Source organism: Anomalospiza imberbis, chromosome 4, assembly GCF_031753505.1.
Source record: "Anomalospiza imberbis isolate Cuckoo-Finch-1a 21T00152 chromosome 4, ASM3175350v1, whole genome shotgun sequence".
NCBI lineage: Eukaryota > Metazoa > Chordata > Aves > Passeriformes > Viduidae > Anomalospiza > Anomalospiza imberbis.
The window spans coordinates 9,020,170-9,036,654 of record NC_089684.1 but is presented as its reverse complement, the minus strand read 5'-3'; the positions used below and the strand labels follow the sequence as shown (position 1 = coordinate 9,036,654).

Genomic DNA, 16,485 nt, shown 5'->3' with positions numbered 1-16,485 from the left:
GCCCTGACAGCATAAGAACAGTAACAAACCTGTCATTTCTGACTAAACAAGGGATCATTTTTGGAAGGGATTTTACCAAGCACTAACACCAGGTATTTCATTGCCCTGTGTTTTGGTATGTGGCAGTAGAATGCGCTGATCTGCCAGAGACCTGTCCCAGTGCATAGTCTTGCCAGGCCAACCACACCCATTCCCTCTTTTGTTTGTCCCTGTCACATAGTAATAGAAGCAATGCCCCATCCAGCTCGGCTCAGCTTGCCAAAATAAACTCAATTTTCACACAATTATCTGTTAGCAAATATGGAAGTTTATGTTGAAAAGTACCTCTTGCCTGAAATCGAAGTAATGGTATTACCACAAGCCAGTTTCTTCTGACTAGTCTCCTATTCTGTATAAGTACACAAAAAAAATTGTAGCAAATACCTGTAAACTACAAAGATGGCCTTGTTTGCTCTTTGGATGGTGGCAGGGATCAGGGAGAATGGTAGGAATGGATATTGCAAGTGCCACAAGAGCATGAACACACCTATTTGCAATGAGATGGCCTGCACTCTGGTGTGACTCTCAGGAAAACTTTTAACTATCTGGGTGTGTTCTGAACAGGTGTTTTACAGAATAGCCATGTTAGCTCCAAACTGATATAGGTGTATAAAACATGAGAGCTTTTTTTGCCACTTTGTCTGAATCAAACTTGAAAAGCAATGTGTACACCTGAAGGTGAGGTTCTAAATGAGCTCATTCTACGTGGAGAAGTTCAACAGTGCTGTGGTTGGCTTGGCAGTTCGAAGTTGGCTTGTTTGTCAGAGTAATACAAAGTAATGGTGTTGTACCTAAAACCACAAATTGCTACTTTCTGGATGAGAATAAAAACCACTACACTCACTCCAGTACAAACTCAGAATATCATGGACTCCTAAGCAGCTCCTCATGTTTGCATTTGACTTTCCTTTAAAAGGACTCCAGAAAAGGCCCCTAAGTAGAGTTTTTGCAGGGAATAGAAGCAAATTAAGGTTATTTAACAGTGTCAAGACAGCTACATTTTTTATTAGGAGCATATTATTTAGCAACTGAGTAAGCATTCCTCTTTTTGAAAGCTTCCTCTATAGTTAGTTCCTCACTTATCATCTTTCCAGTAGAAACATAAATACCGAAAGGAGTCACTGAAAAGGAATGGAAGAGGGTGAATCACCAAGGGCAAATGGCAAGTTTTCAGGTGTCCCATGCTTTGGTTTGCAGGAATTGAGTATCAGTCACTGAGAAAGTAATCTGTTTTCAAAGGAACAGCAAATGAGAAGAGGGAAAGGAGGAGTGCTGCATTTTAATCTATTCAGATCACAGTCATCAAAAATCCAAGGGCATAAGCAAAGCCTTAGGACTTTCCAATGTCTCTTAGGGGTGTCACCATTCTATCTCTGGCTAGAGTTGAACAATACCTTTTCACAGAAATGCCTGCTGGAGTATTCTGGAAATTTGCATAAGGATTTTTGGAGCTGGGTAAATGTTTACAAAACATGTAGTAAGAGAAGTAATGTCCTTTCACGAGCTGTACCCCATCTTGATACAGAAAACTGACATTTTGAAACCTTGTATTCACCTCCTGAACTCGAGCTTGAAGATTTAGTATCCACATCTCCACTATATGCTTTTAGAAACCTCACAGACACTTCACATTAAAATATACCTTTCTCTGAGGCAAATAATTATTTAATATGGCCATTGAATGCTTGTGATACACCACTGTTGTGAAAAGATAAAGGAAGTGCCTATATAATTCTGTTTTAAAAGAGGATATCAAAAGTATCTCCACATTAAGGCTTTTTGAGAAATAAGTTACTAATTGTGCCAGTAAACAGAATTCTATTAAAAAAAATGAGGTTATGTTCACATCAGTTTAATTACAATTCACAGCACAGGCAGTGAGGAAGAGTAAAGTAACATTCTCACTGTGATTACTGAATTTTCTGTATAAAGAAAAAGAAAAATAATTGATGTCTAATTGTTTTATTTTTATCAATGCATATAGTGCACCCATTACCAAGTATTTTTAGGTACATGAACAACAGAATTTTGAAAATACATAAAATATTGACTCCAAATGGACAAACTTAACAAATAATAATGAAGAAACTCTTTGAGGTTCAGATGTGTCAAATAGATTTTAAAAACATAAACACAGTTAAAGTTAACAGCACTAAAGCTATAAAGGATTAAGATAAAGTTATACAATCATGTCCCAGAGTATCAGCACACTTATTCAATTCAGCTGGATTAGCACCTTGGCACTAGTTGCTGAATGGCTCCCAATTACTATTACATTACCAACATCAGGTGTCAAAGATACCAATTTTTAAAGCAATATGCAAAAGGCTTTTTTTTTTCCGCCCAGCAGTTCTTTAGATAAAACATACAATAAACAGAGAGAAAAAAAGTGTACTCGCTATTTGTGAGTTTCTAACAATTAATTACTATGTTATCTGTACTGTAAGAAATTCTTAAGTATTGTTGGCAACTGGAGTTGTGGAACAAGATGCAGTCTAGCTCTTCCTATGTAATTTCGGATACATAGTCGGCAGAGCTGACAAAGAGAAGATGGTGTGGCTGCAAACAATAAAGAAAGGAGTTTAATTGTACAATTGTACAATTATTAAAGCCAGCACTATGTTTTACAACAGTCTTGCACAATAATGGGATTTCTAAAAAAAAACAAGGGAAAAAACTTCACATTTTGCAAATCTGACCTTTTTCCCCATTCCCTTTCCTTCATTGCCTTTCTGCCCTCGAAGATAAAGACTGGGGCTTAAACCTTAATAATAGTTAGGGAAATACTAAAGAAAGCAAGACAAGGTCAGTTTTTTTAAATTAAGAACCAGCTCCCAGAAAAATATCTGATGTCAATAACTTTAAAAATTGGAGACTTGTTCTGTTGGGTTTATTCACAGCACAAATTACATATATGTTACAGCACTGCCAGCTGCACTACCAATGCATCACTGCAACAAAAATAAGCAGGCAAAATACCCCAAGATCCTGGACCATATTTAGTGGTCTTACTAGTTAATCATAAGGTCTTTATCACTCTGCCCCACACTCCTTCAAAATGCTATTTTCTTTGGATAATAAACCTGTATGTTTTTCATGCCGTGTAATATTTTTTCTTTGCTCTAACTTAAAAACACTACTAGTCTTGGTAAATTTGTGAAAACATACAGTTTTTAGTGGGATTTTATTAGTAGCATTCAGATTACAGGGTATTTTTTCGGAGGAAAACATGAATCAGTGTTACTTGTCAGTTCACCTCTAAAGAGATGCCCATGGGTACTGAAATAGTTTCATCCTCTTGTTGCTTATTTTCACATTATACATAGTTCAGTCTGAACAAGTCCAGTTCCCTTTGGAATATTCTCTCTCTCCATAACAGATAGACCTTTAAGAGGTTTGAGGAACTATAGACTCTTTAGTGTCCTGTTTCTCAGTTTTTAAAACTTGGTAAAGAAAATTTAGAAAATTCAACTTCTTATGCTTTTTGCTCACAATCATAATAATTTGCTTTATATGCACATAAAATACCTATTTAAAAATATTATGACAGCCGACCAAAATGAGATATATTTTTAACCTGAAATTTAAATACTCTGTTTCTTTTTAACAAGGTCTGTAAAAACAGTAATAATGTAGCTTTAATGTCTACTTTAGTAAACGCCCAATAAACATATGATGATAATTTTTCAGCTTGTATAAATTCTGATGCTGATTGGTCAGTGGGTTCTGGCCTGAGGCTAAATATTGCTGAGCATGTTTACAGTGTAGAAAGGAAATTATTTGAATGCTCATATATTCATTTCATACAGCAGTGTTACCTTCTATAACATGGGTTGTTTGGACTGTTAAGTTGGGGGTTTTTCTAGGTGGGTTTGGTTTTTTTAATAATACAAGTTGCAGTTTCAAATATAAACATCTAAAACTTACCTTCGTGGAAGAGCAGCAGTCTTTCCACTAAACTGCTTGGGGCAGCTAAATCAACAGGCCTCTCAAAATCTGAATTTTTGGCATTTATGTCTGCCCCAAATTCAAGGAGTAAGTTTACAATCTCTGTACTAGAATGCTGGGCAGCAGCATGGAGTGGAGTTTGCAAATGCTTTCCTTTCTGCACGTTGGCACCTGGTGGTTAGATGCACATAAGGAGTTGTGAGAAGAGATTAATTAAATTTGCCACTGAGTAAGAAAGACGAGGCTACAAAACAAACAAAAACCACCACTGCCCTGGCATGCCACAGTGCATTTAGCCACTTTATTATTATTTTATTGCATAGAACTATAACTAATCTCATCAGTGTTTTGTTTGGGTTTTGTTTTTTTTATCCTAGGTTTTATTATCGAAGTACTACTAGACAAAAAGGTATGAGGTAACCAATCAGGTAACACGAGCATCACTGTTGCCTAATCATAAAAAGTACTTTTTGAACACATTTAAGAAAATTTGCACTACATAAAAAACATACTTTTCTTATTTAAGTCTTAAAAAAAAAATCTCTAAACTGAAGTTTTGTATGTATGTTTTTGTGAGTACACCAAATCAAGAAAGAATCTTGAATATCTTATAATTTTTCACATGTTGAAGCTGGCAAAGTGTTTGAAATAGACTCCCATCCCATACAACCTTTATTTATTAATCTATAAATTAGTTTTAATTTTAATTAAGGAGAGATACACAGTCTAGAAAGCTAATAGGGAAAAAAAAACCCTAAACCATTAATTCTCCCAATCCATGGGTTCTAATTAGTACACTTTTATATTAATAGGTAATTTTTAATACGTTTTAAATTAAAATGGACTAAAATAATTTGCAATAATACATTCATATTCAAGAAAAAAATCCATACAAGAGTTAAACTAAACTAGCTATTATGGAAGAATCTGCCTTACACAGGGAAGCTGTTGGTTCATCTTAAACCCAGCCTTCTTCAGATTTCTTAATGACCTTGTGAGACCAAAAATTGCCTTCTGTACCAACTTTACTCCCTGAATCAAAACTTTTTGCATTTTAAATGTCCATTTGAGTAAAATGATAATGTCACAGGCCTATAGCAATTGGTTCTGAAATCTGAATAATTCCCTGTTCTTAATATTAACAATTGGAGCATGCTTCAGCATTCTTTTGCTTATTTAATTGTCTATCTGCTTATCAACTTCTAATACATTCTTACAAACTGATAAAACATAAAAAAAAATTACATAAGTAGTTACTTATTTTCTCAATTTACATACCCTTTTTTACTTCAGGGCACCAACAAATGTAGAATATGTGCTTCTGTTACTGTTTTTTTCTGTATGGTAGTATTTGAATCCCAAAATATGCTAATTATACTTTTCCTATTCTTAACTATAAAAAATCATGACAGGATAATTAATCATCCAAGGAGATGGACTCAATGAAAGACACTTTAACTGCTTGTTTAAGTTCTAAATATAGCATGCAATCAACTAAAAAAAACTATTTTGGTGCAATGATAGCAAGGCTGAATTATTCATATATACATTTTAATTCCTTGTTCTGCAGATGCAAAAGCCCTGTATGTAAATACCTGAAACATAGCAAATTGTCTTTTAGCTATGCCAATTGTGTCCCTGGACTTGTGCTGAAGCAGAGCCAGCCTTCAACATCTCTTACCCATTAATTAAATAAATAATATGAAATTTAGGATCAGATGCCTTTTACCTTACCCCTTCCCTCTGCAACTCAGCCTCTATGCCTTGTGCAAAGATCAGAACTTACTGAAAAATGAAAGCAAGTGGGACTTCATTGCTAAAATAGTTTGACTGAAATCTCAATGATTATTATATGAAATTTCTCAAAGCTCATTTTCTACCCTTGTTTTTCCTACAGAAAATTAATATCTACAAAGCTGCACTATGTACTGAAAATTTTGAACATTCATTCTTACTGGTCTTGCTTCCTTTTTTTCTCTCTTCTGCTTACTATGGCACCAAAAAATAAAAAAATAGTAAGTTATAAGAAAACATAAACTTTGAAGTAGAACCCTGCAAGCAAGGGTTCCAGTTCAATTGGCTGAGCAGAGCTGACTTCAAAGTTGAATACAATACGCTTATTTTACAGACCAGTAATATTTTTAATCATGACATACCTGCATAAAGAAGCTTTCGAATGCAATGGATCTGCTGTGAAACACAAGCTACATACAGAGGTGTTCCTAAATGAGGAAGATCTTGGTCAACATCAATACCCCAGGATATCAGTACCTCCAGACATTCACTGTGACCTGTCAGTACAAAGCATGACAGTTTGCTCGACTTCAGTATGCTGTCTCATGGACAAAACCACACGTATTTCTTAACCCTCTTACTGAGACATTGCTCAGCTACTCCATGTTTATTGAGCAGCTGATTTCTTACCTCTGCTGGCTGCTTCATGTGTTGGTGATGGCAGACAAGACTCCCACTGAGCTTTGGCACCATACTGTAACAGGAGCTCAGCACATGCTGCACTGCCTCTCGAACAGGCATTAAATAAAGGTGTCACTCCATCAATTGTTGTGGCATTTACCTAGAATATATAAAATCTATTTACAAAAAGAATTGAAAGAAAGGTAGATTTTTAAACATGAAATAGTTAGAAATTGCATAAAATACCAAAAAAAAGTACTAGTTAAAATAAAAAGTTAACTGACCAGTCCCAGTGAAACTGTCTTCCTTTTACCATTCTTAGCTGGAATTAGTTTACTATTATTCTTGTTAAACTATGTTGGATAAATACACCTGGAATACTAAAGAGCATATATTGACATCTGGGCAGTAAATAATTTTCAAAAGTCATTGCATTGAGTACACAAATTTACACTTTGTGTACTAGCGAGATAAAGGGATCTTCTCTCCACAGCTCTGGCATTATTTGCCAGTTTCTTCTGTAGTTTTAGTCTCCAGGTTCAAGTGATGTTTCACAGGATGGAGACAAAGCTAATAGCATAGCCTCACTGTTTTAATACCAACCTCACCACTTCATGCTTCAATTGAATATTTCCAGTGTGATAGAGTAAGGGGACAAAGTAGGCAACTTTGTGAAGGCTAATAATACTAAAGGAAGGAACAGAGGTATGAGGAGAAGGCTCCTTCCAGGGCTCTGGCCCATCTTCTTCCATGCATGACCCAAATCCACCAAAACAATTAAAAATATTAAAAATAAACCAGGAGGGAAAATTACATTTTTTTCTTATAGTCTTGTATCTTTAGAATCCTTGTGCTAGTTGAAGTAGGGAGAAATTTGCTTTGGAAATATCTATGTATCTTTTTTCTATAATAACACAGACATATTCCACATGGTTCTGAAAACTGAATTTTAAGAACAATAAATACTTCCATTAAAAAGATCAGAGACCTGGGGAGCTACGCACAAGAACTCTGATGTCAGCAGACATTGCACTGAAAGTGATCCATAAAGTCCCATTTTCTTTTTGGGATAAAAGATAAGAGAGCCTCTGTCAGGAGCACAGAGAAGAGACTGTGCTTTTTTCTACTCATACCAAAGAATTTTAAGAGCACACAGGTGCAGTGTGACAGCAGACATTCTGAAGATTAGAAGAACAGTCTCCTGAAAGCCACTCAAAGCCAAAGGAACCCAGTAAAGTAGCGGAATGCATTCCATATTTTTGAAGAGAAATATCAGAATGAAAACTGCTAACAGATCACTCCAACTCATTACTGTCTCAGCGGCTGCCCATCACTCTCATTGGCTAGCATTCAGATGGCAGCTGTAATTACAGGAGATGAGCACAGCCATAGGGCAAGTAGAGACCAATTACATTAAAATCAAGGAATATATCCTTCTCGGTTAAGCCGAGGTTAGAATTGGAATTCATATAAAAGAAAACAAAACCAAAGCCTTACATTTGCTCCTGCTTCAAGGAGGATTCTTGCACATCCTACATGGTCTCCCAGGCAAGCTTCATGGAGTGGAGTTACTTGGTCAATTGTTAATGTGTCTACATTGTACCCCTAAAATAGATGTGAATGGTATTTAAAGATCATACAAAACCTATTAAGATCATTTCCTCACACTACTGTTCAAATGAATAGTTTACAATACTCTAAATAGGCTTAAAACTCAACTTGCAATAAATTAATCCTCAGTGAGCATTTATTTTTAATCAGAAATAGGCATAAAATATGCAGACTGTTTAAATGCAGAGGGCAAAAGGCAACAGACCCAAGTCAGAACATGGCAAATTCCAAGTAGCTATATGGAAAAAAATTAACTGGGGGACAGTGAAACCCTGAAACAGATGAGAGAAAGGGTGGTGCATCTCCAATCTTGGTAATCTTTAAAACCCCACAAAGACCTGAGTCTAAACTCTTCTAGGATTCTACCAGCCTGTGACTTAAGGTCTGAAATACCCAAAGCTATGAATTTTAGCAAAGAAAACATTTACTGAACTGATAAAATCACCAAGCCCTCTAAATTTTTTGCAGTAGATGTTGTTTGATTCTCAAGAACTAACAATTGTATCTACCTGTTTTCATCTAATGTATTCTGTAGTATAATTTTTCAATATTGAAATAGCTAATAGGACAATATTTTAATATTAAAATTTAGCATTTGCAGTCTCTCCCTTTGATATTAGCAATTTTTCTTTAATTGACAGTGCAAAACCCAGAATCTTTCAGTAATTCTTCCTGTTAACTAGTATCTTCCTGACTAGCTCTATTTACCCAAAAGCTTGAAGCACTGAAACTGCTTTATATTGATTAATACCATGCAAGAGGGGAAGACTGACATAAATTTAGACACAATTTTGGATTGGTTGTTTTTGGTTTTTTCTTTAGGGGGGAACAGGAGTTAAAACATGCAGAGAAAATATTTGAAATACTAGCTTACATCTTATAATATGAAAAATTCCTAAATAAGTATTGCTCTGAAAAATTCAAGTGAAAAAAGCAAAAAAAAGCATACTAAATCTGCATTGATAATCTATGCTGAGAAAGTAAATAACATTAAAAATGAAAGCAATTGTAAAAACAGAGACTTCACCTGTGACAATAAAGTCTTCAGAGAAAGAAGACGTCCTTGACTGGCTGCCTCATGCAGAGGTGAGCGATCTGCCCAAGAACCTATATATAAGAACATTTATTGAATAAGCCATATGCATTAGAAAGGGTTTGGAATGCACAGAGCAAAGCAGAAAATATGATGAACAGAATGAAGTCAATGAATCCTATGAAAATAATTTTTCCTCTTTAGAGATGTAAATGACCAGTTTCTAAACAGTAAAAAAATAAAGAAGTGCTCTATTATTAATTATGAACATCTCTAATATATCATAATGTGGTCTGCAGAACAAAATATTGAGACATTGATATCAATAATCTGATTTAATAAATTCATTAATTACCATATTCTATTTCTATTTTTGCATTGTTCATTTTTAATACACATAATAAAACTTTGTAGCTGGAATATAGGCATTATTTGAACTTAAACCAGATGTAAAGCTGCCTGAAGAAGTCACAAAGAAGCTGGTGTATATGAAAAGCAATATGGGAATCTTTATGTATGGTGAGATTAATTTGAAGCTACTACACAAGTGCAAGGAGAGAAATACAGTGAGAATCACAGTAAAAAAATTACTATAGTATAAAGAAGATATAAAATCTAAGTTCTCATTCTATAAAATATTAGGCTTCAAAATAATTTGATATGTTTACTGTAAAATTTGGCCTTTCTTTTCATTTATTTATCACCCCCAAAAGAGAAAGGTGAAAAAAAAAGTAACCCAACAACAACCCCGTGTTCACACACATAACCCTCCCTAACTCCCAGCCCAGCTTCCAGAGACATCCTGAAGCACCTGCTGAAGAACCTGCCCTTTCCTCTACAAGACTGCACACTGACAGGTCCCTTTTAGCCAGCCATGGCTGCAGGCAGAACTGATACAAATTTATGGCAGGAATTCTGAAAATTCAGTTTTGAGAGGCTGGGCAAGGAAGAAACATCTTCAAAATGTATTACGAATGATCAGTATTTATTCCTCTAAGAACAAAATCACTAGAACTGTAAACTACTGATACAATCCCTTGTGTGAGTTATATCAAGCTGCCCAAAATTCCTGAAGACATATAGAGAGAATTAGCCTGGCATGATGAATAGGTAACATTGGCAGACGACTCTTCCAGGCGTGCAGGTTTGACTCTGCCGTGGACAGGGACTGCCTACAGAGCCAGCCACTGCATTCACTGGCAAAGCAATGAGGCTGAAATGCAAAGGCTGTTGCTCAATCACTGGCAGTCATCAGCCTAAGCTCTAAGATAGCTACACCCCAGAAATAGACCCTGTTTCTCCTTCCTATTGGACTCCTTCTGTCCACGAGCCTGTTTCAGAAAGTACACTTTTGTTTACTATAAACAACCGCCTCAAATCACATCAAGAATAATGAAAAGATTAAGGCTATTTAACCTGAAAAGAAATCAGGGCCTAGTTAAAAACATATGAAATAGTGCACAATAGGAAAATGTAAATAAAACCTACATTTTTCTACTGGTGTTAGTGAATGAGACTAAAACACAGACGTATGACTGCATCTTGGAGAACACTTTGTGCACTTTGTGACTCAGCACTACTGAATACTACTGAGATCAAAAACATGGCAAAACAAAAGCACAGATGATTATTTAAATTATCCCAAGGCTACATAAAGCTGATCACAGAAGTTTAAAAATATGACAGTAAGGTTTTATAAATCTGATTTTAAAAATGCAGTGAGATTTCTATCATGGCAGAGTATCCTGTATGTGTGAAACTCCTTGAACTCTTTCATCTATGGCAGTAGATGGATCCTTGGCAAGATCCAGTTTCCAATCCTCTGTCAGAATTATTTGCACTAAACTCTGGTCATCTGTGTATGCATGTACATATACATGCACACACATTATTCCCTGTACTTTTTACTTCAGGTTTATTTAATATAATGTTTCGAAAGTCTTACTGATAGTCTGAGTAAAAAAACAAGAAACAAAACCAAACCAAACCAACTTTAAAAAAAAAAAAACAAAACAAAAAGCCCACAAAAAAAAAAACAACAAAAACAAAAAACCAACCAAACAAAAAAAAAAAACACACACACACAAAAAAACCACTTTAAAAACCTCCCACACAAAGTGATTGGGATTATAAGGGCTATTATACATTAAAAAGCTTGAGTTCACAAACCTTCAAGTGACCCAATTTTGACAAACCATCAGTATTTTCCTTGTCATACCAGTAAGCTCAGACAGACTTATTGTACTGTGGTTTGGATGTGTGTAATCACTATGAGTATTTCAATCAATGTTTTTCTTCTTCTGCAGTAGTACCTGAATGAGCACTCTAGTTGTTCTAATTTAAATGAATTAGATACATTAAGTTCTCCTGCTGGCTACTGCAAAAAATTCCTCAACTTTAAATCTGTATTTAGAGGTTGCTTTTGGTAATTTTGTCCCTCTGTCTCTATAGATGAGAACATCTCTTTCTCTACAGTTTATCCTACTCAATGGAAAGAAAAAAAAAAAGAACTGATTATATGGAAAAACATCTTATAAAAACAAAGAGTTACGAAGCTTTTATGCTCATTCAATACATTTATATTTCAGACATTTTTGTAGCCATGTATAAACACAACAAAGATGCAGGTAGGATCTGAAAGCAACAATTTTCCACCTTTATTTCCTTCACCTCCTTCCATCTTGGATTGATCAGACAAATGTCTATTAATTACTCCAGTGACATTTGATAATCAAATGATGCCAGATCCTTTTATAAGCTCTGGTTTGCACCTAGACCCACCTTATATCCCTATCTTCAGGCAGAGGCATTCAGCAGCCAGCAGTTTCTGATAAATCCATAAAATGCAAAATGCTTGTATCATCTCTACTACAAATAAAATCTACAAGCAAAACACTGCAAAACTATTTTGAGCTGACCAAGTTTGGAAAAAAAAATTCACATTTCAACAGATTTTCTGATATACATAGTAATTTGTCATTAAATACCACAGGGACAAGAATATGTTCAACATAAATATTTACTGTATATAAACATCAAAGGTGTTCTTAAATTCTTTGCCTAGATTACTGCCTTCTGCTAATCTACAAATTACAATGTCTCCCTTAGAAATCATTAGCAAAAATATAAACACTTTCATTCATTGTGTTTGTAATAGCAGTATTAGTAAAAAAAGTCTATTCCAAAATTGATAATGCATTAATTCCCTGCTGTCTCTGATGATGCTAAATGCGAAGTATCACTTATTATATACAGAAACCACATTAGTTCCAATTTCTCTGATGTATAGTTTACCCGAAGGGCAAACTATTACAAAGCATCATTGCTTTGTAGGCATTAACAAGAAAGAATAAATATATTCACTGCAGTAACAGGTGAAGTTAAAAAAAAAATTTACAAATTATTATACAATACCTAAATCTCCATCTCCCCATGGCACTTCCAGCCAATTGCAATTATAAATCCTACTCATTTCTTTCAATCTGGAAAATAAAAAAAAATTAAAATAATAATAATAAAAAAACCTGCTCACGCTAGTTGGACCTGTTCCTAAAACACTCTGGCTATGTTTGGAAGATCAGCAGCTCCCTGTAATATGAACTTTCAGCCTTCAGTAAACACAGCTTTGAATATGAGTGTGTACAAGTTGTCAGTTTCTTATGGTAAAGGACTGCTGTCCTTTTTTGCCAGTTTTTCACATTTCTTTCTTTAACATAACAACTTCCCAAAGTGCCAGTATCTGTGCATTGGCTTTCCAAGACAGATTAACTGGAATTTCAGCACAAGAGAAACTCACAGTGAAATCAAGAAAACCTTGACATGAATAAACTGCAGGAAAAACTCCTTTTTTAACCTCGTGCAAAGACATACAGTTTTGTGTCCTCAAAAATCGGTATCAGTACATAGATTTTAAGGGAAGCACTGCCAAATGTCCCTCTGTTATTTTACTACTTACTCATAATACATCCAGGAAAGAAAAGCAAAGATATTCTGAACATGTTTCAAATGCTGTACCTGAACTGTGTTTTTCTCTTAGTAGCTCACTATTCCTTCAATTATGTTCTAAAATATTCTTTGGTTGTTGAATTGGGGCATTGATAGCTATTCTTAGCAGAGAAAACATCGAAAAATAGGGATTTGCAATTCTGACTTTGAGTAATTTCTAAGTCATTAATGTTCTTTTCCTCACATTTCCCTACAGACTTCACTCCTTTACATCCACCTGCAATTATCTATAAGTCATTCCTGCAATTATAATCATAGTAGTAAAATACTAAATAAAAATATTTTCACAACAGGCTTTACCTCCTGTCATGTCATTCCTTTTATATTTATTTCTAAAAATTTGTGAAGTCTCCAAAAGAAACCCAAAAAAACAACAAAACAACAACCCCCAACTCAGTATAAAAAGTACATTAAAGGTTAGATTTTCAAAAGGAGGACTGTCATGAATGAAGTTCTTCTCGCTAACTTCATTGGGAGAGTATTTATACCATGGCTCAGCACTTTAAAAAATTACTGCTCTACGCTAATTGAGTCCCAGTCATCAGAAGATGCACTATCGTCAAAGAAGAACTGAATACATTAGTCTGACACAGCTCATTGCTGGGAGATGAGAAACAGAGTATTTGGAAAGCGTTGTAGTTAATATTTATTTCTGCAAAACCAACAAAAGCTATGTATTAAGACAAGCACTTTACCTTTTATTTCATAAGATGCATCTGAGTGCTTCAGCCTCTGGCAACTGAAGCAACAGACAGGATCAATAACTAAAGAGAAAAACCCTGCAACATCAGAGTCCCGAGATCAACATAATCACTTCACTCCTGTTGTTGACAGTGTCTGATATTTTGTATATCTAATTAGGTTCTAAAAGATTTTTTTTGGGACACTATAAAATTACTCATTTGTCTAAATCCCTTGTAGGATAAAGAAGCATGTCAACTACTTAACTGATATTTGATGTTGAAAACTATTGAAAAAATCTTCAAAGAAGGATTTAAACTTTAAGAAATATATCGATGATGCTTAACTACCATGATTAGATATGGCCAGAAAAACTGAAGACACTATTTTTTAATAAAAGAAGTTTGAACAGTCAACACTTAAGAACTCCAAGAGAATCAGAATTTAGGCTAGAGATAATTAAAATATGTCAGAAAGAGAAGATGCCATTCAAGTGTCATTTACATATGTCATTTCAATATTTCAAATAATCTGAAAATTCTCTAACTATATAACTGTATAACTAAATGTGTATCTATATCTATATCTATGCATACAAACAATGAAAACTTTCCAGTGTTTATCATAATGTAGACTTCCACAATCTGGGGACTTCATTCCAAGTGTAAATGCTAACAATTTTCTATTCCTCAAAACCACACAAAGCAAATCTACTTTCCCACACAGTTCTGTCTCTAATGCACCTGCACCACATGACTGCACATTAGTTTTGCCATTCCAGTGTTGCATTCAGTGAATGAGTTAGTATTCAATTTTTTTTTTATCTCCACAACTAGCAGGATCTCTTTAAGATATGTCATCCAAACTATAAACTCGCTGTAACATTGTTAATTTTCTACTGCCTTTTTCATGGTATTGTCCCAATAATAAAAGAATACTTCAACTCCCCTGCTGAACCTATATCAGAACATCATCCATTCATACTGTTTTATAACTAAGGAACTAAAAGACAGAATTTTGATGCTTGAATTATAAAATCATTCTAACAGCTTATTTTTTTTCTGAGTTCTTAAACATTAGAGTGAACACTAAAAGCACAGTTTAATTATGGTTATGAGAGCTCTAGTCTTCTGAAATTTCAGCTGTAGATAATAATAACCATGATCAGCCAAAAGGCTTTTACATCAGATGATTGGTCTTAAAACACAAAGGTTCCAAAGCAAAGACAAGAATGGAATTTACTTTTAGGGGCATTAAAACATTAACCCTTTCTCCCTACCATTCACCACATGCCTTCTAACCTTTGCATTGAACAACAGAACATAAGGTATGTTTTTTCTGAGTATAAAACTAATGCATTCTCAGATCATCATTCATGTTGCACAGCTAAGGAGGCTGGGGCTTTGTGGAAGAGCACAGCATGTGACTGTGCTGTCAAATACTGGGCTATAATGCACTGAGTGGTCAAATCAGTGTGGAACAGGTAACATTTGAGTGTTTGGTGTTGCACTTTTGCATACTATTCCCACAGAAACATGAGCCACTGAACTCTATAAAAAAGCCTAGAATAACCCAACTGCAATTTCCACACAGAGCTTGCTTGGTTCCCAACAGAAGGAACATTATGCTGTGTGAAGATGATGGCAGTGGCAATGGTGGGAGCAGCAGCAGTCACTGCTGGCTCTGCGCTCAGCCTTGCACATGTGGGAAGGAGAGTGCCAGGCTCCTTCTCGTGTCACATGAAAGCACAGCCACAGCTCCATGTCCATTGCTCAGGCACAGGTTGTTTTTTCCATCTTCTTGAAGCATCAGCAACTGTCTGGATATTTTTCTAACCTAAAGTAGCTTGCAAAGTCTGTGTGCCCCAGCTAGAATGCCAAGATGTAAACTCACATAAATCTCCAAATTCAGTAATCTATTAGATCCTCATCAGACGTGACTTGAGTAGGAGGAGCAGCTGGCAATATTCTTTGGCTGTTATTATTTCCTTGGGCATGTCACTAAAACAAAGTAAGAGTTTTTCAGTCCCTTTCCCAACAAAAAGGTGACAGAAAAGGCATATGGACATTATGAGCTGAGTTCAGACTCTGAAGATTAAAGTCAGGAATAATTTTGCTCCTCAAACACAGTCTCAGCCTTAATCTAGAGTACAAATAATATTTCCCAAACTGTGCTGAGAATTCTCTGCATTTTCCCAGCCTGTCTGAGAGTGAATGCAGCCCAGGGTCTAATCCTAAACCTTATAAACAGCAAGCAATTGTACAGCAAATCTGGGCCCAGTGTGCGATTTTTGTCACATCCACAAGATTTTGGGGTTGTAGCCCCTCAAGCCAGTAGGCTGAAGGCCTTTTCCCATTTTGACTCTATCCTTTCCCCCTTCTATCTGATATATTCCACCCTCTGCGTCACTTTCAGTCCATTTTCCAATCTGCCCATTTAATTACAGACTGCATTGCAGTATGACTTTCTCTTCCTTTGCTCTGCAAGAGTGCCTGTAGAGCCAAGTCAGGTTTGGATACCTGCATGGATGAAATAGAGAGGAAGGAAAAAAAGCATCCTTCAGACTTGATAAAAGATATACTTGTTATTCAAGTGCACTGCAACAATCAGAAGCCTTAAGTGTGACAGAAGTCTATCAGTACTTCAGGATGTCTATCAATAAATGTATATTCCCAGCATGGCAATCACAAAAAGGCTCTAAGTAGCTAGACCCTGTTAAGATGGATTCTACAGAAAATTTTAGTTTCCATATT

General features: G+C 35.4%; 1 protein-coding gene across 6 annotated transcripts in view; it reads right to left on the bottom strand.

The window, feature by feature from the left end:
• Window positions 1–1,985: 1,985 nt before the first annotated feature.
• Window positions 1,986–16,485, bottom strand: part of ASB5 (ankyrin repeat and SOCS box containing 5) — a 41,248-nt gene continuing 26,748 nt past the window's right edge. For 3 of the 6 annotated variants that reach the window (XM_068187028.1, XM_068187029.1, XM_068187030.1), the window contains 6 exons: window positions 9,041–9,120; window positions 7,900–8,007; window positions 6,412–6,562; window positions 6,144–6,278; window positions 3,967–4,158; window positions 1,986–2,598 (listed from right to left, as the gene is read on the bottom strand). In XM_068187028.1, coding sequence (XP_068043129.1) covers window positions 2,471–2,598; window positions 3,967–4,158; window positions 6,144–6,278; window positions 6,412–6,562; window positions 7,900–8,007; window positions 9,041–9,120 — 794 coding nt within the window. In that variant the 3' untranslated portion in view covers window positions 1,986–2,470. Of the gene's footprint in view, window positions 2,599–3,966; window positions 4,159–6,143; window positions 6,279–6,411; window positions 6,563–7,899; window positions 8,008–9,040; window positions 9,121–12,460; window positions 12,531–16,485 lie in introns of all 6 variants that reach the window. The other 3 variants (XM_068187033.1, XM_068187032.1, XM_068187031.1) reach the window with 2 other exon arrangements.